The 27,766-nt window shown below is 37.9% G+C and overlaps 1 protein-coding gene across 2 annotated transcripts; it reads left to right on the plus strand.

The window, feature by feature from the left end:
• The first annotated feature begins 739 nt into the window (after positions 1-739).
• Rhag (Rh associated glycoprotein) lies at positions 740-27,766 on the plus strand. 2 transcript variants are annotated; one of them, XM_034521774.2, is made up of 10 exons: positions 740-984; positions 16,025-16,208; positions 16,413-16,563; positions 18,957-19,104; positions 19,343-19,509; positions 21,010-21,147; positions 22,026-22,147; positions 23,426-23,496; positions 23,835-23,908; positions 26,887-27,766. In XM_034521774.2, the coding sequence occupies exons 1-10, from the start codon at positions 813-815 to the stop codon at positions 26,959-26,961; spliced, it is 1,302 nt and encodes a 433-aa protein (XP_034377665.1). In that variant the 5' UTR covers positions 740-812; the 3' UTR covers positions 26,962-27,766. The 2 variants fall into 2 exon arrangements, with proteins under 2 accessions (XP_034377665.1, XP_076771342.1); XM_076915227.1 differs by lacking the exon at positions 740-984 and adding an exon at positions 15,685-15,943.

Below are 27,766 nucleotides of genomic sequence, written 5' to 3' on the forward strand. Positions count from 1 at the left end.
TTTAATTTATGTTTATAGGGCACACTATGGTGATGCCTATACAGTTGCTAAATATTATACATATTAGTCCAGTAGAATCATGCCAGGCCTAACACGAGGTCTAATCTCCATTCCACCTTCACCCTTCAGTCACATACACAGGTGGAGGGTGTGATCCAGGACCTAGAGAGATTTACATACTAATAAAGTACCTGAAGGCCAGAGGGTGGAGCTCATTAAACATTCCTCCCCAGCCCCTCCCCCCTCTTCCCCTCCCTATTTAACTCAGGTCCACCCTGGGTTTTGTGGGGTGTGCATCCAGATCCATCCAACATCCGCCATGTCAATAAACCAGTTCTTAAATATGTCATCTAAATATTCTTTCATCCCTTGTTTGTTTTCATACAACCCCTTGCTTATATTTCTACTTTCTCAAATAAATTCCCCATTTTTTTTCAAGGAAATTGGTAAGCCCCTTATATATTTTGTTCGAATCTGCATCTTGTATAGAACCTAGTAGAGTATTCAGTGCATAATAATCACTGAAGAATTGTCTGTTGAATCTAAACACATATGCAGCATATCTTTTGGTTTCCCACATTCTACATTGTATGAGACATTAGCCTCTTCCAATCTACATGGCATATTCCCCAACTTTCAAAATAATTACATAACAGAATTTAACATTTCCAGGGGGTGGGGCATTTGAACTCCATGGGGTGCCCTAAATGCTGCATGTACAACCTAGTTCCACACACAGAGCAGTCCTCTGCTCTTATCAACACTACACAGCCTGTGAAGCCCTCACTGCCACTTTGTCCTCTGCCGTAGTCATGAGGTTCAAATTCCCTCTCCTGGCCATAGGCCTGGAAGTTGTTATGATTGTTTTATTTGGATTATTTGTTGAATATGAGACACAGCAGAATGCTCCCCAGCAGAATGCTTCCCAGCAGGGTAACACCTCAAGTCCATCAAAGGAGGACCAATATTTTCAGTTGTATCCCTGTGAGTAAACGTTTTACTTCTTATACTCCTATGGCTTCTTCAAAGGTCTTTCTGTAAATATTTAAATATGTTAATACTTATTATTACATTTTTGAGGTGCTGATAGAATTGTCTGGTATTTATGAGTATCATGGGTATTATATGTTTCGATAAGGACACTCTTGTCTTCTGTCTAGAGTGAAAATGTTTAAACAGAATCTGTGTTTGTTCAAATAACAGAATAATGAACTCATAATTAACATAGTTTTTGGTTTTTTTTTTTTTAAATTTGTTGCATTCTTAACACTAAATAATAATTTTTATTTATTTTTTTTTTTTGGTTTCTTTACTCACTCCGTAATAAATAAAGGTATTGGTCACCATTCTCAAATAAAGGAACCAAAGGTAAAAGCTGTATGCTAAAGATAAAGGTAAAATGGAGTGAAGAAGGGAGAGCCAGAATTTCACCTTGGATCCTGAGTGAATGAATACTTTAAGTAGAAAGAAGGCAGTATAAAAATTTATTCAAAGATAAAACAATTGCAACCTCATCAAAATGAGACACCACTGTCTAATTGCACATGGGAGTAAGAGAATGCAAGACAGTCTAAAGAACAAGCTGTCAAAAATACTCTCTAAGATTAATGTTATTAAAATACAATTATTTAAAGACTTTAAGAACCTAATAACTTTTACAATTCAATTAGATATAAGAAAACATATTTAGGCAGATGAACAAAGTTGTTGGAGTTTTAATATATGAATTTTGTGCTTTGTAATATTATAAAAAAGGATAGTTTATTTTTTAAATTGGAAATGGTGAACATTTAATTTTAAAAAATAGAATCCTTCACTAAGAGTAGAGATTGAAGGAAAAAAAAAATGAGCTTCCAGTTCAGAAAAATCAGACTATGATATTGTTAATATACATTAAGAACCATTTAGTGAGGGATTATCATGAGCCTGACACCCTCATTAGCTCATCTTCCAAGAGAAAATAGTAGACCATTATTTCTACATTTTTAAATGATGTTCAAACAACAACATTAAAATGTTACATAATTTAAAATGGCAACTGTTATTATTGTTTATGACACCTGTTTAAACATATTAAAACAACACTTTCGTGTCTACATTTTTCAGGAGTACATGTAGTGTAAGCTTTCTCATTTATGAGTTATGACCAAGGATGACTTAGCAAAATTAAGTGTAGAGTTAGGATCATGGGCCACATTCTGAACCCTGATACTTTTATACTTCATATACATTTAATAGTACCCTTGATTAAAATTTATACTTTCCAATTTAGATACAAATAAAAGAAATCGAAGTATTTCAAAAGTGCCAATATATATTGCATTTTTCATTATTCACACACTGACTAAATACTTTAAATAGCAAGAATGCACTATAAAAATTTACTCAAAGATAAAATAATTTCAACCTCATTATAGTGAGACACCACTGTCTACTGAACATGGGAGCAAGAGGATGCGAGAGAGTATAAAGAAAAAGCTGTCAAAAATTCTCTCTAAGATTAATGTGATTAAAATAAAATTATATGAAGACTTTAAGAACCTAATAACTTCTACAACTGAAGCTGAAACATTAATCCTGGTGTCAAAGATTCTAACCAAAATTTCAACTTAAAATGAGGCAAAAGGCAAGGTGAAGAAAAGAATAAAAAATGTTAATTATTTCTTAGCTTAATAATAGATGATTAATTTAAGGCTTTTAAAGTACAGGCTGCCAATTAGAGCTAGTACTGTATCTTATACCTGCTGTTTTCTAAGCCCATACATATTTAATCTCACTACACACATATACATTACTGTAACTATGTAAATGTAATGGGTATATTAATTTGACTTGATTTTCATGAACATGGAACACGTATACCCTAATATATATGTAATATATATATATATATATATATATATATATATATATATATATATATCGTAATTATATCACAGGATGTTATTTTTAAAATACTAACAATTACAACATTCATGTTATTTGCTGAGAACAGGAAATTTGTTAGTATTATAAGATAGTAAGAAAACAGTCACTATTCTGATTTTGTAAAGTATTTTTTAGGCTTTATGAGCTAAGAAGTAAATAGTACAGGCAAAATGGGCATAGTCTGTGTCTTCATGAAGTATTTGTCTCTGTGGGGGAGTGTGTGAGTGTGTGTGTGTGTGTGTGTGTGTGTGTGTGTATGTGTGTGTGTGTGTGTGTGTTCAGTGCTAATTAAATACCTAACTTAAAATTATCTAAATTATCTTAGGGGTCAGTCTTTGTACATTCCCTGTTCAACATGAAACTTTGAGTCTGTTTTCTCTATGGATGATTCATGTCCTAACAGGTTCTAAGAACTCCATGATCCTTGTTGAAATAATTTGTAGGATGGCCTTAGACACTGCATGATTTAGGGGTATATATTTTTTCTAGAGTTTAAACAATTAACACATAGAAAGCTTATGTATAAGCACCACTCATTAGAAAACAAATAGTCAATGTTCGTTACGGCCAAACAATATTCACATCAAATCAACAAACATTTGGGTGCCCACCTAGTGTGACATGGTGCTGAGTGCTACAACTTAAGGCAGAGAAAGGTGAATTTCCTTAGACCTATTAAATACCTGTATAGCTCTCAGTCAAAGTGCTGAAAACTTCTGAGTTTCTCACAAACATGTGAAGGTCCCAACTTGCATTTGTTAGTAAAGTGCACCAATGGGGGTCGTATTTTCTTCTCCCCTGACTTGTACATTGTATGACCTTTTAGGAATAGGATATGATGTTACATAACCCTTGAATTTACACATATTTCTATACACACCATAAAAGTGTTTTGCACAGCTGAATGTCATGTTTCTGAGGTGCTAATTTGCAATTCTGTATGTTCTGTAGGTTTGGCTTCTAAGACACATGAAGAAGTATTAATCACTCTGTAAAGGGACATAAACTGGTAACTCAAATTTGGGACTAGTATGGTTGAAAGCATGATTTGAAAGACAAAGGCCTTTGTGGATTGGTTACTTTATTAGGAGACTCTGAAAACCTCAGGGCCTTATTGCCTACTTTACACTTAAACCACACCAATGATCATTTTATACTTTACTACACTAAAATTTTTTACTTTCACTTTGAGTAGATCAAGGACCCATGGGTAATTGTGAACATTCTGTATTTTAATACATTGTTCTTTTGAAATATGTAGTGACTCGATATATTATATAAATGTTGACATACCTCACTGTAAAATATATACTTATTTACTTCTTATTTATATCACCAACAATATTAACTAAGAACTAAGAATGCCTGGAGAAGTCACAGGTAATCAATAAGTTTAAAGTAATTGATAAAAATCTCTAAATTTGTATTTAGGATTCTAGTTTTTCAAGGAACTTGGAAGGTTTCCTAACAAAACAATAACAAAACTCAACTTTATTCATTGAAATGGTAGCCATCATTTATTCATTTATAAAAAATACCTGCCAAGTACTCAAGGAAGAATTGCAAGTCATAGGACAGTCTCTTTTCATATAACACTTAGCTCCTATTTCAGTAGATGCTAATTCAGCTCAGAGCTCAAGAATCACAAAAATATGTTTCTTCTATCATTACATTTCAAGAGTGTGTTACACATATTTGCACCATACTAATTGTTAACTTATTTACACAAAACATTAAAATGACATGTAGGGGATGGTCATTAGTTTGTGACGGTAGGAACATTTACTACTTCATTGCAGAGTTCTTCATGAATAATCTGACAACTTGGTAACTTTGCTTTCATTCCACTAAAGACACAGAGGCTTACACACTAACATCTTTACCATATGTAGAAATATTGATTCAGTGAAAAAATCATCTTAAATTGTCATGAGAATAGTTTTACCTTCTCAGACTGTCAGAGCTTGTCTCCCAGGCACTCAAATGTATATCTATCAGCTATCTATCTATCTATCTATCTATCTATCGATTACACAACCCCTTTGGGAAACACTAAAGGTATAAAGTTCCAAAGAAGGTACAAAGCACTCAGAATTATTCTGACTTTTCAGACCAGCAAAATATATAAAACTGTGACTTATGCTTCAAATTGCAATGTTGGAATTCATTCTTATATTTATTCAGAGACTATTCACTTTCTTTTACAAGATCAGGACATAAGCAGTGAACAAGTAGTAAGATGTCAGAGGAGAATGAGAGAGAACCAAATGAATAACTTGGAAGTTTCTATAAAAGAAAGAGACTGAAGTAAACAGAACATTAGCCCTACAGGAGAATTCTAACTAAATATGGAAAAGTGACATGGGGCAAGAGAGATGGCTCCACTGGATAAGTTACTTACCATAAAGTCTGACAACTGATTTCCATGCCCAGATGGAAAGAAAAAACCGAATCCTACAAATTGTCTTCTCATATCTACTTATATGCTTTGGCATGTAAACACACACATGCACACACAAAAGAGAGGGGGTAATTAATTAATGATTAGATGGATGGATAGATAGATAGACAGACAGATGAAGAGATAGAAATGGACAAAGAAAAGAAAAGAATATTAGACAAGTGTAAAAGACATAAAGGATAGATATATACAGAAAACTAAAATTTTGGCATTACTTATATGGTAATATATACCACCAAAGACATCAATGAAGTGTGAAGCTATTGAATTACGTTTGATGAAAAATATTCCATTCAAATAATCTGAAGGAATCATTGCCAAGACATACTCTTAGTTACAAGACAAAGGAACATTTCTATTGTAAATATCTGGCAGTCTATGCTTAACCATATGATGTAACTCATCATTACAAATGCTGCATCTCGTGGATCCAATGGCCAGTGTACAATACTTCCTTATTATATCACTGATTAAAATCCTTTGCATGATTTACTTATGGTCAACAACCAAATGCTTCCAAGTTGTAAAGTATGCCACATGAACAGGGAAATAAAACCACCAATAAAAGGCATGTGGGATGATGACTGGTCAAAATTGAAATTAAAGAAATACAAACAACAAAAAAAGCATGTGAACTTTGAGTAAACTCAGATACAGAAATTCAAATATAATTTCATAGGCCTTCTTGGACCAGGCTTGCAGCTGTTGGATGCAAATATATTGATATTGTGGTCATTTACCATGACTTAAACTCAGTCTATTCATGATAAAATTATTAACTACATATGGAAATATATTATATTACCTCCTTGTAATGAATGCTGAAGATTTTGAATGTGGGTACATATACCCCTACTTTTAGAATGAGAGAAAAGCAAATCTAGAAAATATTTGTTGCTGCCTTTACTCTGCCTCAGTACTTTGCCTCAACGCTTTGGTCAAGAGAGAGAGTGGGGCTGCAGGGGCAGGAGACTTGAAGAACGGAGACAAGACAGGGTGTGATTCAGTCTCTCCTATTGAAGGGAATTCTGAGGTATTTTTATACGCAAGCAGGAGAACACAGGTGAAAACACTTTACCACGTGCACCATACAGCTGAGGTCACTAAACAGCAAAACAAGCTATGTGGGATAAACAATATATTTATCAGAGTGTGCTTCAGCTGTTATAGGCTTTTGAAAACCAAGTCTTTCATCAGGGTATATGGTTCCAGATGGCTGCAAAGTTGATCTAGACGCTTTCTACTAAAGTCGGCTCCCAACAAATATTAATAACTGATAAATGTAGGTAAATTATGTATATATTCATTTTACCATCTGGAGATAGAAGATAGTTCCCTAAGACTACTATTCACTCAGAAAAGAGGAGTTCACTGAGTGGGCCTCTGCCTCTTGTGCCTTCCTTGGGCTCTTTTCCTTCTGTTGGTTTGCCTTGCATCCAACTTTGATGTGATAGTTTTTGTTTTATCTTATTATATTTTATTTTGTTGTATTTTTAAACGGGTGAATGAATGAAACTCTTGACACTAGGGTAAAAAGTTTAACAATTAAACTGTCATTTATACCTGCTGAGAAAGAAAAAAATCAGTTTGCTTCAATGAGCATATTGCACTAGGCATATCAACAACTACAAGACACACATACCTCATGTTCAGGAGTTGTGGACCAACAGGTAATGGACTCTACAGTTGTGTGTGTGTGTGTGTGTGTGTGTGTGTGTGTGTGTGTGTGTGTATGTGTGTATTTATCCATGTTTATTTACATGTCTGTGTGAGTCATTTGTGTGTAACAAAAATAATTAAAGACAAAGAGACTATCAATTTGATAGGACATAGGAAGGGCTGGAGGAAGGGCAGGGAAGGGACAAGTGACATAATTATAGTTTCCTTTATATGGAAAAAATAATAAAAAAATTAAAGTTTCCTCTTGGAAAACATTGGATCAAGAACAAGCCCAAGTTTGAATTCTCTACTTCTCTCATTGTAACCTTTGTCTTTCACAGCCCATAACCTGCTTAGTGTGTGTGTGTGTGTGTGTGTGTGTGTGTGTAGTCTATCTGACCTTAACAGGAGCTTTGCTATGTATTTATTGACCAGAAACCATGGTATGAAAAGGAGTGAGATATTGGATTTTTACAGAAATCTTTTTTTTTTACAGAAATCTTTAAGAGGTTTTTACAAGTATCTTTGTTAGTGTTCTATTGCTATGAAGAAACAGCATGACAAAGGCAATTTTTATAAAAGAAAACACTTAGTTGGGGGCTTGCTTACAGTTTCAGGGGTTCAGTCTATTATCATCATGGTGGGAGCATGGCAGCAGGCAGGTAAGCATGATACTGGAAAAATAGCTCAGAGCTACCGAGAGAGGGGTTTTTTTCGGATTTGTTTGTCTGTCTGTCTGTTTGTTTGTTTGTTTGTTTTATGCACATGAGTACACTTGTAGCTGTCTCCAGACACACCAGAAGAGAGCACTGGATTCCGTTACAGACGATTGTGAGCCACCATGCTGTTGCTGGGACTTGAACTCAGAGACCTCTGGAAGAGCAGTCAATGCTCTTAGCCACTGAGCCATCTCTCAAGCCATGAAACTGGGCTTTTTAACTTCAAAGGCCACGCCCAGCAACACATGGTCTCCAACAAGGCCACAACTCCTAATCTGTCCATACAGTTCACCAGCTGGGAAGCAAGCATTCAAGTATATGAGACTCTAGGGGCCATTTTCATTCAAACCATCACAAGGGAAGAAATTACTTTAAGGGTCCCAACTAAACCAAAATAGTTCTCAAAACTTCAAACATATTTATCAACTTATATTTATATGTCGCTTCTAACATATATGGGATATTTAAGGTTGCTTTCAAATTGTTGGCACTTTCAGCAAATTAGCAACACACACACACACATAGTATACATGGTCAGTGATATGAAACAGTATTTTTTAATTAAAGCTATGCATTTAGGTTGTAAAAGCTGAATACATGAAAAATCCAGAATATAGTAAAATTAAGTACAACGTTGTCTTAAAGACAAATTAAACTTAAGTGGGCTGAGTACACATTAGGACAACAAACTGAGTGCATATGTTAAACAGTCCCCAGGCACATTATTAACTCAGTTCCTAGGTCAGGCAACATTTCAGATTATGACAGCAAGAAGTATTTTCAGAAAAAGATATTCTCACAACAGAAGACCATTTTCATACAAGTGTAAAATGTAGTTTGAGAATGTTTGTGTGGATGTGTGCACATGTACACACAGGTGTAGTGAATATGCAGAAATGTTTGTATATGGGTTTGGAGGCCAGGGACAGACATTGGCTCATTTTCATTCTCCTTCTGCCTGTTGGTCCCTTGTGCCCCTGGAAGTTTTTACTTGTTCTTTTATGCCATGCACACATCCTGGGTATGCATCTATGTAAGATCTCACGCCACTGTTTTTATCTTCAGACTTTCTCTTTCTGAAGGAGTATTTCCTGGAGAAGCATGTAGTTGAATATGCTCCATCTATCTGAAAAACAAATGAGCGTACAGATCAATAACAGAGAGAATGATATAAACAAAACAAATACAGTAAGAGACATATGTACTCTGTGGTAGCTGGGCACATTTGCGCTGAGAAGAGAATTAATTTGTGAATGGGTCTAGAAGATTTCCAGAAAAGGAAGTGTTCAGTGTAGGACAATGAAGACATGCTGAGATGAAAAAATAAAAGCATGTAAGTTAATGAAAATGACGTTTATTCATCTTGTTCGGTTTAGATGATATAGGGTTAGCTAGACGAAGTTTCATGATTAAATTTTTGGATTATCAGGGTTTGCAAGATACCTTATTGCAAGATAAGCATGGAAGTAAAGCAGAACAAATTAATAAAATTTTGAATAATTAATACTACTTAAAGGTATGCTGCTGTTCTTGAGGCTGTTGTTGATAGTCAGGATAGTGATGGGGACGATGGTGAATGTGGAGATGGAGACTGAAATGGTGGCAATGAGGATGATGGTTGTATCCTGGTAGCTTTGATGTTAACCTAAAAGCCAAACCCTTTGCTTGAGGTGATGTTTAGAATTCCAAAATTCAACTTATTAAAAAAAGGAATAAATAGCTTTAAACATATGCACTGTGGTTAAGAGCACGTGTTACTCTTGTTGATTTCCAGCACCTACCTGTGAGCAATGTGAGCCTCCTCTAACTCCAATTCCAGGGGATCCTACACCCTCTCTGGCGTCCACACACACCAGACACACATGTGGTGCACAGACACACAGTGCAGGCAAACACTCATAGACATAAAATAAAGAATAAGTAAATTTCAAGCAGTAATACTAGGACAAAGTTGAACTTGTCCAAGGTACAGAGATTACTTAGCACTTACTTTTTTTCATCTTCAAAACAGCCCTTAGTATATATGTTACAAAGAAACTTCTTTGATAAAATCTGGGTTGAAGTTATTAAGTAGTCTTCCAAAAGCCAGGTTTTGTTAGAAAAACAGCTTAATTGGAATTCAACCCTGGGTGTTTTGTTTCATTTTGTTTTTCTGGTTGGTTTGGGGAGCAGTATTTATTTATGTACTTATTTGGAGGAGTTGGGAGGTTGGTTTGTTTTGTTGTATTTTTGCCATTAAAGCCTATTATGATCAGACCCCTGAATTATATATGCAATATTCACTTTCAATTTAAAATTCAGGATTCATCTATCAACATAAACCTTCTATCTCCAGCAATTTCATCAACAAAATATTTGATCTCCTCAGAGAGAGAGAGAGAGAGAGAGAGAGAGAGAGAGAGAGAGAGAGAGAGGAGAGGGACAGAGACACAGAGACAGAAGAAGTTGTCATTGACTGTCTCCTGTCTCTTTCTCTCTCTCTTCTCCACCTTACATTCTGAGAGAACTTCTCTTGTGGAATCATGGATGAGGCTGGCTAGCCAATGAACCCCAGGAATTTCCTGTATCCTCCTTGCCAGGGCTTTGTTTACAAACACATGCCACTGCATCCAGCTTTTTATGTAAGTTCCGAGGAACCAAGGTCAAGTCTCTGTGTAAAGATAGAACATTGCCACTGTGCTGTCTTCCCCAGCCCAGCGTCAATTAACTTCTAAAGGGTAAACATACATTCTTCATGGAACAAGAAGTTTACTCAGTGAAAATAAGATTAAAAGTCTTATTTTCATTTGCTCTTAACACACTGTAAATCTGGAAGCAATTGACCACGAACTAGAGTTATATACAAGGAGGGAACCTTACTTGAGAAAACCCCTCTGTAAGATTAAGAACATTTTTTTCTTTCTTTTTTGTTTCATTTTAAGTTTTTATTGGATATCTTCTTTATATACGTTTCAAATGTTATCCCCCTTCCCTGTTTCCCTTCTGCAAACCCCCTATCCTACTCCCCCTCCCCCCTTCTTCTATGAGGGTGCCCCCCAACCACCCTCCCCACTCCCACCGTCACAACCCTACCATCCCCCTATGCTGGGGCATCGAGCCTTCACAGGACCAAGGGCCTCCCGGCCCACTGATGCCAAATAAGGCCATCCTACATAGGCAGCTGGAAGATATTTTCTTAATTAGTAATTGATGTGGATGGGTCCAGCCTATTGTGGGTGTGGCCATCCCTGGGCTGCAGGTCCTGGATCCTGTAATAAAGCAGGCTGAGTAAGCCAGCGATAGCAGGACAGTAAGCAACATCCTTCCATGGCCTCTGCATCAGCTCCAGGCTCCAGGTTCCTGCCCTGCTTGAATCCCTGTCCCGACTTTCCTTCAATGTTGAATAGCAACATGGAAATGTAAGCCAGATAAACCCTTTCCTTCCCAATTTGCTTTTTGGTCACGGTATTCTGTTGCACCATTAGAAACCAAAGCCAACCGTCAAAGAGCTGATCTGGTGTTCTCAATTACTTTGACGCCTCACTAAAATGCCACACTCTGACCCCAAGCAGGAACACAGGAAGCTCTGACAACACTGAGATTTTATTTAAAATAAAAAGCAAAGCATTGTGTTTGGGTCTTAGATTACAGGAAGCAACAGGAGACGAGAGCAATGAAAAACTCCTGCCCACTTCTAAGTCAGTGTGAGCAAGGCAGAAGGGAGACAAATGGGGAGGGAGAGGTTAGTGGGGTAAACATGAAACAGAGTACAGTGATTGTGTGTGTGTGTGTGTGTGTGTGTGTGTGTGTGTGTGTGTGTGTGTGTGTGTGTGAAGTGCACTAGAACATTTTAATTAAATGGGAACTGAGGAGGAACTTGAAACTTGCTCAGTTGTTCGGTGCCACCTGCCCCCACCCCCATCCGGCCACTGCCTCCACCGCCAGGGCCTAGGTTTTACAGCACCTCTCTGCATCCTTATAAAAGCATGAATTGACTCAGATGAGGGTTTCTCAACAGTGACACTGTTGGCATTTTGAACTAGAGAACTCCTTGTGGCGGCGGGTGGGGGTGGGTGGAGACTGTCCTGTGCAAGTAGCATTGGTTATCAACAGTGCATCTCTGTCCATACTGTACCCCACTGAACCCCACCAGTCATAACAACCAGTTATGTCCTCAAATCCTGTCAAATGCACTTTCGGTGCAAAATCAGACCTCTGCATAGAGCCATTCATTGAGAAACATCTTGGAAACTTTGTAACTTGTTGAAAAGTAATCTCGGCAACAGGCAAACCCCTAAATAAGTCCTGCTTTTCCTCACGAGTTCACTTTATTATTTTAAAGGCAGAGAATGGGCATTTGCATGGTTTTCAAATTCACAAGCTCTTAATGCAATCCTGATTGTCTGAGCTGTTGTTACTTCTATCAAACAGGTACTGTCAGATCACACACAGATGCTTTCTAGCAACTTGAATATCAGATGAGACGCTTATGCCCTCTGGTGGCAGGAATCAGTAACACAAATTGGAGGCAAAACCAAATTAAATATATAACTTGCTTGGTTCTGATGCTACATGAAATCTTCTAACGCATATAAAATGTCTAGCTTTCCATAAAAATGAAGGATAATTCTCACTAATGAGAGTCATTTCAAAAGTTGAATAAAATATTTAATGGGTTGGTTATTTAATACTTTAAAGCTAGTAGATTACAGAAGGAAACAAAAGAACTCTGAGAAAAAACATAAAAAATGTTGGGGGGAAAAATACTTTGAATACCGAATTAGAACAATGGCAAAGTGTCCAAATGGAACTTCTGAATCGCATGCCCTCCTTCCCGAGGCTGAAGAAACATCACATAAGAGGGGATGGAAAGATTTTAAGAGCCAGAGATGAGAGAAGTTTGCTGCAAAATAACAGGACATTGTTAGTTTTGAACTCACGGCAACTGTGACTTCCTGCATGAACCACACAAGAACAAGCCAGTCAACACACTATAGCATGCAGAGGGAGGGACCCAGGGTCTCCCACATCCAACTGAATAATAGACAGGCTAGGGTCTATTAAGGAGGAAAAGTCCATTTTCTTCAGGCTTGTAACCCACTGTAAGTTGCCTATGCTCCAGTAGATGTCGCCCTATACCCATGGGACACAACGAAATATTTTAAAAGTAGGAGGAAGAAAAACTGCATGAAAAGGGGAAGAGTTCTGATATGACATAAATACACTTTATTCATATACACACTATGGAGAATAAAACATTAAATAATAAAACAGTGAAGTAAATAAAACTAAATTGATTCTACCATTATGATGACAAATAAGAACAAGGCACCTAACTAGGCTTTAGGGCCTTAATCACACATCAATATAAAATAAATGAAGCAAAGTGCAGAGCTAGAAGACCATTTGAACCATATCCAATCCACCATCCTTAAAAGAAGAGATGGTGTAGTTCCAGAAAGATTTGGCAAAGTCACGGGCACAAAAGTTTCTTGTTTGCTTGTTTCTTTCTTTGTTTCAATTGTGCTCCAGTGGAATCTACCATAAAATATAAACACAGAAATGTTAAATGGCAGGAAGACAACGTTAAAATAATACACACACTTGGTCAACTGTATTTCAAATGTTAAATAGAGTGATACTACTTGGCAGTTATTTAGCAGTAAGTATCTTCCAGGTTCTGGGATTTCTGAGAGAAGTACAGGATGAGGTCAGTACCATAAACAGTAGGAGACATGTTTGGGAAGAAAAGAACCTTGGTTAATCCCACAGGACGCTCTAAAACATGGCACATCCAGCATCAGGGCATCCTCTCCCTCCCAAGAAGAAAAAATGTCCTCCTATAATGAGTCTTCCGTGAACGCTATTCTGAGACAGAGCCGACTTCAAACAAGAGCATTTTCCAGAGTAACTGCAAAATGTGGGGCTGCCATGACTGGAGCCAGGGGAAACCGGAGATAAAAGCCTATCTAAAAGGTGAATCTGAAAAGTACTGAGCAACTCCAACCAAAGTAAGCACACGAGTGGAGACCCACTCTCAGTCTCTGAGCATAATTATAGAATGAAGAGGGAAAGGAGCTACAGGTTAGTGAGGAATCTCGGCAGGCATTAAAAAAAAATAAAAGAAAGAAAGAAAGAAAGAAAGAAAGAAAGAAAGAAAGAAAGAAAGAAAGAAAGAAAGAAAGAAAACAAAAAACTTCTGCTTTGGGCATCTTGGCGTTCCTACCTTGTTCAAATAACAACAGATTTGAAAAATTCAAACTTTGGGCTCCATCATTTCTGTAGAATAGTTGGCCTCTAAGATCAGCCTCTCAAAGACACGATTTCTATGCACATCTTCTCTGTGCCCATTTCTGTCTGAATCTTGGCTGAAATGTTTAATGTCCATCAACCACTTACATATTTCACTTCCTCTCTCTGCTCTTGCATGTTTCTGAGTTTATCTCAGATGAATCTATTTTCCTACACATAAAATTGAAGCATAAGATACTGACAGTATTCTAAAATTATCAATAACAATTATTCTTTTTTTTAAAAGATTTATTTATTTATTGTATATAAGTACACTTGTAGCTGTCTTCAGATGCACCAGAAGAGGTCATTGTATCCCATTACAAATTGTTGTGAGCTACTATGTGGTTGCTGAAAATCGAACTCAGAATCTCTAGAGGAGTGGCAAGTACTCTTAACTGCTGACCCATCTCTCCAGACCCCCTTTTTAAAGATTTATTTATTTGTGTGTTTGTTTGTTTGTTTGTTTTTGTGTATATTCATGTTCTATGTGTATGTACACCTGCATGCCAGAAGATGGCATCAGATTCCAGAATAGGCTGTGAGCTACCATGTAATTGCTGGGAATTGATTTCAAGAGCTCCAGAAGAGCAGACAGTGCTCTTAAACTTGGAGCCATCTTTCCAGCCCAATCATTTTCTTCTTTTAACTGCAATAAAAAGGCAGCAATATAATATATTGTGATCACACCTTCCTCTTCCCCAACCCCTCACAGAATCTCCCCACCTTCACTTTCATGTAACTCCTCTCTCCCTCTGTCTCTCCCTCTCCCTCTCCCTCTCTCCCTCTCCATCCCTTCCTCTCTCTCTTCCTCTCTTGAACACAGACTACTAAGCAAACAATTAATTAATTAATGGATATATAGATAGATAGATAAAAAGTCCCCACAAGAAACACACACAAAGCCTACAAAACCACAGAATAGAAAACCACAATATACAAGCAGAAGCAGATCAGAAGAAAAACTTAAAGCAATACCTGCAAAAATACTATATAAATGTTAACTTCATAGCTAAAAATTTTAATTTATATGGTTCATTCAAATGTTATGCTTTCCCGCTATAAGCTTCTTGAGAGCAAAGTCTGGGTGTTGGCTATCTTATGTTTGAGCATGACTTATTTGAATTGGATGAGTTTACCAACAAGGACATCCCCCTGGAAATAAGCTTGCAATCTAGGTTTTGTTAATCTTGCAGAGGAATCGCTGAAGTTCCCAGAACTTAAATGACCTGTACAAAATAACACAGCCACATAATAGAATTAGGACAGCTAAGCTAAGGACTCCACACAAGAGTTATATTTGTTCCTCAAGGGGAAACGGCCTACATATCGATTTGGGGCTTCAGGGTGACTTTAAAAAAAATGCTACAAAGTTATTTTCTTGTTTGGCTAAAATTTCCAGAATTAATACTATGTATACATTTGAAAAATGGATACTAGCTCATTCCAATATTTGTCCATCAGATTCTTGTTATTTTTGTCTCTTATATGTGGAGCCATCAACAGTTCAGCGAGCAAAGAATATAAGGAGCCCTAACCAATCAATCCATAGTAGGAAAGGGTTCATTTCATTCCATTTCTAAGGTCAACACTGATTTTTCAGTCACGGCAGGAACTCATGGAAGGAAACTGAAGGTCATCAGAGGATCCCTAGTGACTGGCATACTCCCTGAGGTTTGCTCAGCCTGCTTGTTTATACCATCCAGGACTGCCTACCAGGAGACGGCATCACCCACAGTGAACTGGCCCTCTCACATCCACAATTAATCAAGAAAATGCCCTACAGACTTGCCTATAGGCAATCTGGTGGAGACATTTTCTCCATCCAGGTTACTCATCTCAGACGACTCAAGCTTATCAAGTTGTCATGACAGTTAATGCTCTCCTCCTGCAGTTGTATGCAAAGGTGAAAGCATGTACTAAATATTATAACACGACTCTTTGGGTTCTTGTTACACAAAACTTTTCTTCCTCTTCTCTTTTTCAGTATTCCAAGATGTGCATGTCATGATATTTGCTGGGTTTGGCTTCCTCATGACCTTCCTGAAGAAATATGGTTTCAGTGGTGTGGGTTTTAACCTCTTTCTTGCTGCTCTGGGCCTCCAATGGGGTACAATTATGCAGGGCCTTCTTCACAACCACGGACAGAAATTTCACTTCGGGATCAGAGAGTGAGTGTCCTTGAATGTGAATACATGTGCCCTTACCTTCGAGTTCACACGTTAAAACCTTAGCTTCTAAATCAGTGCATAATTAAATCATGAAGGCAAAAATCTCATGAGTGGGGTTAGTGCCCAGTTCAAAGCTACAACTCATTGTGCTATTATGGTGTGCTATTTACTCTTTATTCAACCCATTCTTTCTTTCACCCTCAGTATGATAAACGCAGACTTCAGTACAGCCACGGTTCTCATTTCCTTTGGCGCTGTCCTGGGGAAAACTAGCCCCATCCAAATGTTGATCATGACGATTCTGGAAATTGCTGTGTTTGCTGGCAATGAATATCTTGTTATCCAAGAATTTATGGTAAGAGTAAGAAAATATATACTTATTATGCTCTGATTATCAGTTCTGGGTACCACAAGCCATGAGTGCTGACTCTTCATGAGGGCAAGAGTGTCACCAGACCAAATAATAAGAAATAACCACACTCTAGGGAGTATTTATTGCAAAATTGGGTAAAGGGAGTTGCATATTATTTCATCTTGTCTTTACAAAACCATGGCGGGTAAGTATCATTGTTACTACTGTTTGTCCTCAGTAAAATGATCACAGATGCTAAATGATTTTCCTGACTCTCAGTCTGGATGTAATCCACATTTTTCTAACTCTATCACACATTTGATTACACCATGTTGCCTATTAATAATTAACTCCCACTTATATTTAAACAACCGTGTAAATAGTCCCATATAAAGACTTACATGGGCTCAATTTTTTTTTCTCTATGAAATGTCACTAGTTTTCTCGAAAATACTACATAGGATATTTCTCACCACTCTGATGTACATTTTTCACATATTTATACTTATTTTGAACAGTTGATTCAAGAGCTAATATTTTAGCTTTCTTTCAAGTATTGATAGCTTGCCAACAAACAAAATTAGTTAAGGTTTCTATCTTTACAAAGCCTAAAGTATTGTGGGTTAATGAAAATCAAAAACTTATATATCCTCTCTATGTTAAATTTCTATTTATGACAAATTATCTGAGAGGATAAGGGAGGAAAGATGCATCTTGGTTCATGTCCTCAGAGCTTTTATTTACCCTATAGGCTCTTGGCTCTATTGTTTCTAGGCCCACAGAGGGGCAGATCTTCACATTGGTGGCAAGCATTCAAGTGAAGCAGCTCTCCTCCTGGAATACAAGAAGCAAAGGATCTGGGGACCAAAATTATTCTTCTAATTGTTTTAGAGTTTTAGCTGTCCACTCAATAATAAAAGCTGAAGATCCGTTAAAGGTATCACATCCCTCATGATATGACCACGTTTCCAAATCCACATCTCTGAACACTGCTGTACTGAGGACCAAGCTTCCAACACACATGAGCCTTTGGATATCCGCATCACAAATCTAAGCTGTAGCATGTACACCCACCCAAAGACATGAAAACATGGTGGGAAGTGGAGATTCTTAGAAGAACTGTTGACTATAGATTTAAAAGCAAGGATGGAGTTGTCTGAGAAAGTGATAATGAAGATAGTGTGTTGGAGTTTCACCAGTCATTAAGGAGGAGACATGCACTTAATGCCAAAGGAATACCAAGTACATACGTTCATTGGTAATGATGGACTAAAGGAAGAACTTGAGTTACAGTGCATGAGAGTAGCTGGCCAGTAACTGGTGGCGCTACCATTGGAAGATGAGATCAACCACAGGCCCTTTACGTTCAATGTGCTGCATAAGCGAAGGCTAATTTGGTGGATTCTGAGGAGGAAATGGGAGGGGCTCTTTTGCTACAAATCAGTGAGCATTTATAGAGCGACATAGATTTATATGACATTCGTAAAGTCCAAATATAATTAATGGTCACCTGTGTCTCTCCTGAAATAATACACTGAAGAGAAGCAAGGTCCCTATATGGAAGTGTTCAGAAAAGTTTAAGTTGAGAATATATATGTGATATATATGTGCTAGAGTGGTAACTGAACTCAATTTAGCGATGATTCTCTTCAAGGGCACTGGATCTTTGTCCAGTCAACGATGGAATAAACTAGAAGTTTCTTCTATGTCTCCACTCTGAAGATCTTAAGTAAATTTGTGATGTTCTCATTCACCTACCTTAGTTTGCAAAATGAAGAATGCTTGATTAAATCCGTACCAGATCCTAAAATGGGAACAAAATTCTCATCAAACTAGTATTGGAACTCAGCAGGTCTTCATGTGTTGTGTAAAATAATGTGGAACTATTTAGGGAAACTGGCCTTTTCAAGGTTCAAGTGTTTGAGTTATAGACATCTAAGGTTCATACACTTGAGGTATAGCTAAGTGAACTTTAACTGCAAAGCCAAATAAACATGAATCATTTTTTATTTTACATCAAGTGTAATACCTCATATTCCTCTGAACATTTCTCCAACCTGAAATAGCCTAGTGAGTTTTGGATGCTCAATAAGAGCCTGGCTCTTAAGGAATTTGGTCTCACCTAAAAACCAACACAACTCTACTAGGTGGGTAATATATTCCAGATATATTCCAGGCATCCTGAATTTCAGGGACATTTAGTAATTCTTTGGTAGTTACATCACAAGAAGTACCTTACTGTTGCATGTCTCAAGAATTTGTAGTATTTTTTCTCATTTTACTGCCTCGTTTTATCTTTTCATTAACATCTCCCCAAACAATTCTTTCATCGTCCTTTTGCCTATATTGAGAGCCAGCTTCACCTCTATCTCTGCAAATGCACTTTGTCCTGGCAGGCCTCTGACACTGGAGCATCAATGACAATCCATGCCTTTGGAGCTTACTTTGGCTTAGCAGTAGCAGGAGTCTTATATCGGCCTGCCCTCAGATATGAACACCCAAATGAAGAATCTGTGTACCACTCTGACTTGTTTGCCATGATCGGTGAGTAAAATGAACCCGATACTTGTCCAGTTGGTGACACGTACACTTGAACATGTGTGTGAAGATGCTCAGAAGGCCTCTTTTGGAGATCACTTTGTTTTATGGTGAGTCGGTAGTCCCTGTTCTGCCTGGCTTTCTGATGATTAGGGCTTCAAAAATGACAGACATCAATTCTCAGAGCAAACTACCCATTAAAATGGTCTTCTCTATAATAACTATCGCCATTTATGATTTATAGGAACGCTTTTCCTGTGGATATTTTGGCCCAGCTTTAATTCAGCCATTGCTGATCATGGAAATAATCAGTATAGAGCCATTGTCAACACATACATGTCCCTTGCTGCCTGTGTGATCACAGCCTATGCCTTGTCCAGTCTCGTTGAGCGCCGAGGCAGGCTGGATATGGTAAGTTTCAATGTTCAACCAATGGAAACTTCCTTAATGTCAACAGTTGCATTTTCAAGAACGTTTTAGAAATAATATTCATCCATTCACTAACTACTCCGCTAAGGTGAAGTCAAGGAATTCGCAGTTTAGTAAGTTATGCCAGTAAGTAAACCAAACAGGACAGATTTTTTTTTTCATTATAAAACTAAGTGCTGTTAACTCCGTAGAAATTTCCCATTAATTCTTGACTTGTCAAAGAGTAGGACTAGGAAGTAAGACAGTGGATGTTGGCTCTATCTTTCCACCTGCAAGTGTTCTCAAAGTGACAACAATTCTGTGCAGTCACTGGTTACGTTTCCTTCCTCCAGTGGATTGTCCCACACCCTTGCATGTCTGAGCAGCACCAACTGGACTTAGTGGAGTCTCGAAAATGTGACATTAGGAGGGAGCATGTTATAATGCATATAACACAGGGGAATTTGGAAGAAGAGAATAGGCAGTAGTTGTGATTATATGTCATACTATATGTGCATTTTTTTAAATAAAAAAAATAAACAGAAACAATAATCCCATATGTGGCTCTAGAAAAGGAAAATGACCATTTGAGTGGTAGTTAAATCTAAATGACAGTTTTAACGAGATTGAAGTAATGAGAGTTTTGTTTTTCTATGCTTATGTAAGATGTTGATGCTGGAGAAATATGGACATGTAGAAATTCTCTGAAGTAAGTTTTGCAATTTCTGTGTGTCCCAAAAAAGTAATGTGTAAGTTCAACTCCTTTCCTGCAGCTTCTTGCCTGTGAGTTAGAGAAATGGTTATTCAAGACAAAACCTCAGATCAAGCACTCTTCTTTTTCTACCTAATGAATGCAGTAAATATATATATATACATATATATATGTATATATATATATATATTTAAAATTTTTATGTTTATGGATATTTTGCATGCAAGCATATAGTGGACCATATACATAACAGTGTCCATGGGGCCCAGAAAAGGACATTGGATTCCCTATAATTGGAATCACAGAGCAGTTGTTAGCAACTGTGTGGGCTCTGGGAACTGAAAGAGAGTCCTCTAGTAAAGTAGAAAATGTTCATAAATACTGCACCATCTCTAAAAACCCTATATGGCATATATAAAGCAAGCAAGGTTAAGAACATATATTTCAACTCTTTACAATTTGGGTCATAAGAGACAACTGTCAGTACATTGTGGTTATTTTTTTATCATACTGAACAAGTACTCTTTTTAAAATGACAGATACCCAACTCTTTGGGTATAGCAGCCACACTGTGTTTTCTGAGTATTCTGGTGGACTGAAATTGGTTCTCTCCCCAATCTCAGACATTTCAGGCCGTACTATAGCTCAAGGAAAGAAAAAAATGTGGGTATGTGTGTGTATATGTGTGTCCGTGTGTTTCAGCTAACAACTAACCCAGGGTTCACTACTCTGCCTTCCTCCTGTCTTTCTGACATTGCCTTATTCTCATTCATGGTTTTCCTTCCATGCAGGTACACATTCAGAATGCTACTCTAGCAGGAGGTGTCGCTGTGGGCACATGCGCAGACATGGAAATCCCGCTATATGCTGCTATGACCATTGGAAGCATTGCAGGGATCATCTCTGTGCTTGGATACAAGTTCCTTAGTGTATGTATGATAGGGATACTGAACCAAGCCTTAAATCTGTATCGCTATCTTCTCATGTCCAACCAGTTAGACGGACCAGCAGGATGAGAGTGAATGAGATATGGCGTTCCCTTCCCTACATGCCTTTCCCTGGAGGACAGTTATCTTTCTTTCAGAAATACCATGCATATTGGAACTATGCAGTGGCTCTTTCCTGACTTCTTTTTCGGAGAAGAGAATCTGGCACTAGTTATCAGTAACTTAGCATGAAGTCCATGTTAAGGATTTATATTTATTTCTTTAAAGAAGTTCCAGAGAATCTTCTACTCTTGTTTATTTGTGAACTTCATGTTCTCATGAGGCAAATGAGGCAAATGTTCCTAGAAGATGAGAAGGTGAAGTCACTCCCTTCCAATGTAGTCAGTAAGAACCAATTGTATTTAAAGTGTTTGGCACGGGTGCATTTCAATTTTAAAAGAAAATCAAGCCTTAGATGAAATTTCCTCTTCTGAGAAGAGAAAGCAATGAAGAGATGATGTGAGAGAATACAAAGTAGCAGACAGCAGTTGCATAGGGTAAATAAACCTTAATGTACATGAGAACTACAGATGTTTTTTTAATGTACCATGTATGGAAGTTATACTATGAGTATCTTTTGGCTGTTTATGTCAGGAATTCCAAATTTTTAAAAAGGAGTAAATGTGGACATGATGGCTCACTAATTTGGTTTGCTATCATAACACTGTAACTATACATTTCTATTGAGTGATAGCACATTGTGTGTCTAAAATACGTGCGATAAGAATTTATAAATATATTCTTCTACGCAGTTGTTTGCTCCTGTATGGAGCTCTGTATGCCTTACAAAATAATGACCTTCGTCTCTTTTACAACCTTAGCCACTGTTAGCTAATAAGCTGAGGATTCATGATACATGTGGGGTCCATAACTTGCACGGCTTACCTGGAGTGTTTGGAGGCCTTGCCAGCATCGTGGCCATAACCTGGGGGAAGTCTACAAAGTGAGTAAAAACCAGTGGGTATTTCTTAGCCCTGGTCCTGTGTTTTCTAATTGTGTTTGTTGAAATACATAGTGATGAGGGTGGGCCTCCGTTGTTCTAACTGTTGTTGTTGTTGTTGTTGTTGTTGTTGTTGTTAACATTCTAGGCTCAAGGAGACATAAGGGAAAAAAAAATACCACTAATGAAGCTTTTCTGGTTGCCTCTTTTCACAGACTTCAATTGTTTAATCTTTCATCAACTCTATTACCTGCCTGCTCTGAGAGAAACACACACTAGTGATGCCACCACATTCAAAGTTCACCTGCCGTTGATTTAGTAACTGCACACATTCCACAGCCGTTTATCACATTCTTCTGTCCCCAACTTATAATGGCTTTTTTAAAGTTTTACATTTATTTACTTGTGTGTATGTGCGTGTGTGTGTGTGTGTGTGTGTGTGTGTGTGTGTGTGTGTGTGTGTGTAGATAGAAGACATGTGCATGTCATATGTGCATGTGGAAGTCAGAAGGCAGCTTGCAGGAGTTGATTCATGTCTTCCATGTGGATCTGGGTATCAAACTCAGGTAGTAGGGCTTGACAGCAAACTTCTTTACACACTGAGCCTTCTCCCAGCCCAATAGTTTATCTTTATTTTAAGGCAACGGTTCTCAAACTGTAGGTCAAGACCCCTTTCCAGGTTGAATGACCCTTTCACAGGAGTTGCATATCAGATATCGTGCAGATTAATAATATCATCAAAATTGCAGATATGAAGTAGTAACGAAAATAATTTTATGGTTGGGTAGAAAAGTTGAGAACCACTATTTTAATATAACTGCCTTTGGTATTACCGATATAATAATCAGTGTCTTCATTGCCTTCCCACTAACATGTGTACTGAACTTTAGCTTTTCTGATGTTATTAATGGGCCTTCTAATTTCACTAAAATTGTTTCTGTGGTGTGGTAAGAAAATGGCAGCTTTGTTGTTTTAGATACTATTTCACTTACCATCTAGAAGATGGGTTTAGGAACTGATATTCAGTAGGTTTTTATTGTATGAATCAAATCAAGAATCAGTCTTTTGAAAGTCTGTAACTTCTTCTGATGAATGCTTCTATTCATGGCTAGTGAATGACAAAGAAAAAAATAGAAAAGCACAAGTGACCACACATTTGCCTGTAGGTAAAACAATAGGTTGTCCTCAAGATGGCAAACATGTTTGCCTTCAGTAGACAAAGTTTGTTTGTTGCCATTCATTCTTAGAAAAACATCTAATTCTTTGACTTTCATTACCTAGGTCTATGGCTATGCAGGCAGCAGCACTGGGATCTTCTATTGGCACAGCAATTGTTGGAGGTTTGCTTACAGGTCTGAAACAAAAGGGAACATTTAGCTGGGTTCTGTGGCACATGATTGTAACCATGGCTACTTGGGAGGTTAATATGAAAGGACTGGAACTTCTGGATTATTTTAAAATTATCTCAAAACAATAAGACTAATAAGAGTAATAACAATATAAACTCTTGCCAGTACCGTATTACTCCATTACTTAGAAGAAGATACACCCTGTAAATTCCAAAATGTGCTAAGCCCCTGCTAACTAATTTTGCCAGCTAAAGGGGGTGTTTTTCCAACAGTATTCTAATTATGTAGTAAGGAAGGAGTCTCCCCTCTTCATGGGCTTTGTTCTCCCTCTGCCCACACAGGTCTAATTCTGAAGTTACCTGTCTGGAACGAGCCACCTGACGAATACTGCTATGATGATTCTGTTTCTTGGAAGGTAATATACAGGCTTCAAAAAGAATGTAGATCACAGTTCTGCCACCATTCAGGTAGCCAAAATGCTGGGTAGGCAAAGAGGACATTCCAAATGCTGGTCTCTAGCAGCTTCTGCTCTTTCCTGGTTGGTAGTGTCTGCAGGGAGAGCAGCTAGGTAGAAATACTGGCAACTGGTTCTCCATAGATTTATAGTCCTAACAGGATTAGAGTATCAGGACCTTTATTGCAATTAATCGTCCACCCTTGTCAGCAGCCTGTGTTATTGTTCCCATCCTTGGCCTAGACCCTTGGCCTAGGAGACTTCTTCTTCTGTAGTCTTAGCTCTGTTTTCTTCTCTCTCTCTCTCTCTCTCTCTCTCTCTCTCTCTCTCTCTCTCTCTCTCCTTCTGCTGGCTACTTTCTTCCACCTTGGCTGCGTTTGAACTATCCACCTGCTTTTTCATCTAAGATGCTTAACAACTGCCACTAGGATGAGTAGCCAGAGTGCCATCCTCTGCCATTTTGTTTCTGGTGAATGCTAGGGCATTTTGGGAATCAGAGCCACTTTGGGAAGCAGACTCCAGGCAAAACTTAGGCTTCTTGGAAGACAGGTGCTGAGAACCAGTCACTGAATGGACACCAGGCTTCTCTGAGGGTTTAGACCAGCCTGGGAGCAGGCACTGCCCGTCACACAGTTCTACCAGGTCTGCTTTCAATCCTCTGCTGTGTCTGCTGCTTGGTAGAATGTTGTATCTCCAGCCTTCCGCATCTGGCTACCTTGCTGCTTATCTACATCTGTTAAATTCTTGATACCATGGTCAGCTATAGTGGTGCACCTTTTCAATCCAAACACTGTGGAAGCAGAGGCAGGTGGATCTGTTGTGAAATTGAGGTAAGCCTAGTCTACATAGTAAGTTCCAGTATAGCCTGTGGAGGGAGGGAGGGAGGGAGGGAGAGAGAGAGAGAGAGAGAGAGAGAGAGAGAGAGAGAGAGACCCTGTCAAAAAATAAAAAAAGGAAGATGGGAAAGAAGAAAGGAAGGAAGGAAAGAAGGAAGGAAAGGAAAGGAAAGGAAAGGAAAGGAAAGGAAAGGAAAGGAAAGGAAAGGAAAGGAGAAGGAAAGAAAGAAAGAAAGAAAGAAAGAAAGAAAGAAAGAAAGAAAGAAAGAAAGAAAGAAAGATTATTCAAGAGAAGCCATGTATTGGTCTGATACACAACATCAGAAGAGGCAATGCTGTAGTGCCTCTCGGCTCACTGGAGCAGCATGTAAGCTGCATATGAGTGAGCAGCTTAGAAGTTGCACTTATAAGCGTGCACTCACAGCATGAGAAAGGGTGGTTAGAACATGAACAGCCACCTTGTTGTTGATGTTCAGACCCAGCCTTGTCTCCTAACAATAATCACACTCATTAAGGCTTGACTTTGGGACAAATTGTAGCTTTTCCTCTCATCATCATACAATTCTTTCTGCCAGAACCAGAGGCAATTCTTTCCCTCTGGCATGGAAACAGACACAAAGTCATCTAGAATTGATCGTGCCTTTTGATAGCAAAATATCTGGTACAAACAGGCTGTAATAGCCCTGACTGGGGTCACTCAACAATCTGTCTGTAGTTTTCTCAAGGCATCTGTGGAGTGCATGAGACAGCTGGTGCAAGCTTTAAGAGTAGAGCAGTTGCCTGTTAGGTCTGTAGCTTTTATGATCTAACTATATCTATCCAGTAAGACAGAGCCTAACAGCTCTCAATTAAAACATGCCCCAACATGTTTACTTACTTACAGGAAAACAAACACCAGGAATTCTTATTTTAAAAAATAATCTTTAAAAACTTAGAATTAGCCGGGCGGTGGTGGCACACGCCTTTAATCCCAGCACTTGGGAGGCAGAGGCAGGCGGATTTCTGAGTTCGAGGCCAGCCTGGTCTACAGAGTGAGTTCCAGGACAGCCAGGGCTACACAGAGAAAACCTGTCTTGAAAAATAAAAAAAAAAAAAACAAACAAAACAAAAAAAACCCTTAGAATTAACAGAAATTTTAACAGCTTTTTGTACAGTGTTCAACAGTGCTTAGCTTCCTGGGAAGAAGTGAGTTCTACTTACTTGTCTCAACTCCACTGCGGAAAACTTTGCTTAAGTCCCATTCTTGTATACATGTATGTGATAAAACTGCATGAACTTCCTAGTCACAGACAGAGATAAGGCAGTTCAGCTAGTCAGAGGAAAATCAGAAGTTAAGGGTTGGAGAGATTGCTCAGCAGTGAAGGGAGCTTATTTCTCTTGTAAACGACCAGAGTTCTTTTGCAGCATCCAAATCAGCTGGATCTCAACTACCTCCATTTCCCAGGCATCTAAAACCCTCTTCTGACCATCATGGGCACCTCTACGTACATGGTACAATAAATGCAATGCAGGTACACACATACAAATAAATTAAAATAAATAAATGAAAAATAAAAAGTATAAAAAGTTCCTCTGCAAAGCAGAAACTAAGGAAACACAGAATTTAATCAACAAATGTCATTTCTGTTCTTTTATACCAATTCTTAGACAGTGTTCATAGAAAATACTAGCCAATAGTTTGCTGTATCGTACTCAAGGTAAAAGTAGGAAGAAAAAGCAGATGTACTGTGTAAGACTGAAGGCTTTTAGAGAGCACACATCAAAAGGTCCTGTATCTAACAAACTTAAGTTTCTTTCCAGCCCCCGCAATCTGCCTGTTGTCCCCAGGGTCGCTTTCGCCCAAAGCATTTTCTTCACATCTTGAGTGGCATAGAAGCTTCAACAGATTAGTAGGAAAATTGGATGCGGGAAGTAGAGATTGCAATTAAAGTCGGCGAGATCAATGATTTGTTTATATATTTTCCTTTAACTCAAATAATTTGAATTCATGGTGTTTCTACGCTTAGATAAGAATTATAGAAAACATCTTTGCTTCAGTACCAACTTATGACAGGTCGAGCGACAGAACCATTAAGTGTCACACTATTGCTTCTGTTTTTCAAGGTTCCCAAATTCAGAGAACTTGATAATCGCTTCTTTCAACATGTGAATCACAACCATGTGGAACATGAAGTCTAAATATCGCTCCTAAATTCAGCATCCTTGGAATTACCAAGAAGAGTCGAGTTTAAAGAAACAAAAACTTAGTGTTCAGAGAAACAGGCATGACAATAGATACATTCCGGCCCCAAATGGCCAGTGTAAAACTGCCTTTAGATTTGGTATTATTCCTTGATGTTCAAATGATTTCTCAGTTGACAAGAAATTGCTCAGAAAGCAGTCTATCCCAGACCCCAAGAGTGACTTTGCAAATGGATAGGTCATAGCGAATATTTGATTGTATTTTTGATGTCTTGCAAAAGAGGTGAATTATAGAAATTAATACTTCTTGATCATATCAGACTTTATCCACTTTTTAGGTCAGTTTATATTGTGGCATCTTTGTGCCTGTGTGTCATACCCCTACCCACTGTACATTCCTACCCGCTGCAGTCCCTCATCATTCCTCACTCCCTCCAGCTGGATCTCATTCTTCCCCCAGTTAGGTATTGCTTGTTTTATTACATGCATTCTATCCACAACACTTTAGCTTCTTAATGTACATACCATGTCTTCAGTTCCAAAGAGTGTAAAGCTGAAGTCAAATGACATATTAAAAATGAAAGACAAATGTATACTAGAAAAATGAAAGAAATCTATGTAAATAAAAACAATATTAATGATCTAGTTAGCATCTTTTTAAATCTTAAAAACAGTCATAGTAATCTTACACTGCTGTTTGCATATTCTTATTCTTGATACCTTTTTATGGTTATTATTTGTAATAGGAGTTTAAAAGTCATCTGTATAAATTTTCAAATGATTAAATGTTATTACAAAATAA

Source organism: Arvicanthis niloticus, chromosome 17 (assembly GCF_011762505.2).
Source record: "Arvicanthis niloticus isolate mArvNil1 chromosome 17, mArvNil1.pat.X, whole genome shotgun sequence".
Taxonomy (NCBI): domain Eukaryota; kingdom Metazoa; phylum Chordata; class Mammalia; order Rodentia; family Muridae; genus Arvicanthis; species Arvicanthis niloticus.

What these genes read in the sequence shown, in the direction of transcription:
- Rhag (XM_034521774.2), top strand. Translation starts at nt 813, where the DNA reads ATGAGGTTCAAATTCCCTCTCCTGGCCATAGGCCTGGAAGTTGTTATG. An exon ending in TTTCACTTCGGGATCAGAGA is followed by an intron (nt 16,209 to 16,412) that starts GTGAGTGTCCTT and finishes TTTCACCCTCAG; the next exon opens with TATGATAAACGCAGACTTCA. An exon ending in ATGATTCTGTTTCTTGGAAG is followed by an intron (nt 23,909 to 26,886) that starts GTAATATACAGG and finishes CTGTTTTTCAAG; the next exon opens with GTTCCCAAATTCAGAGAACT.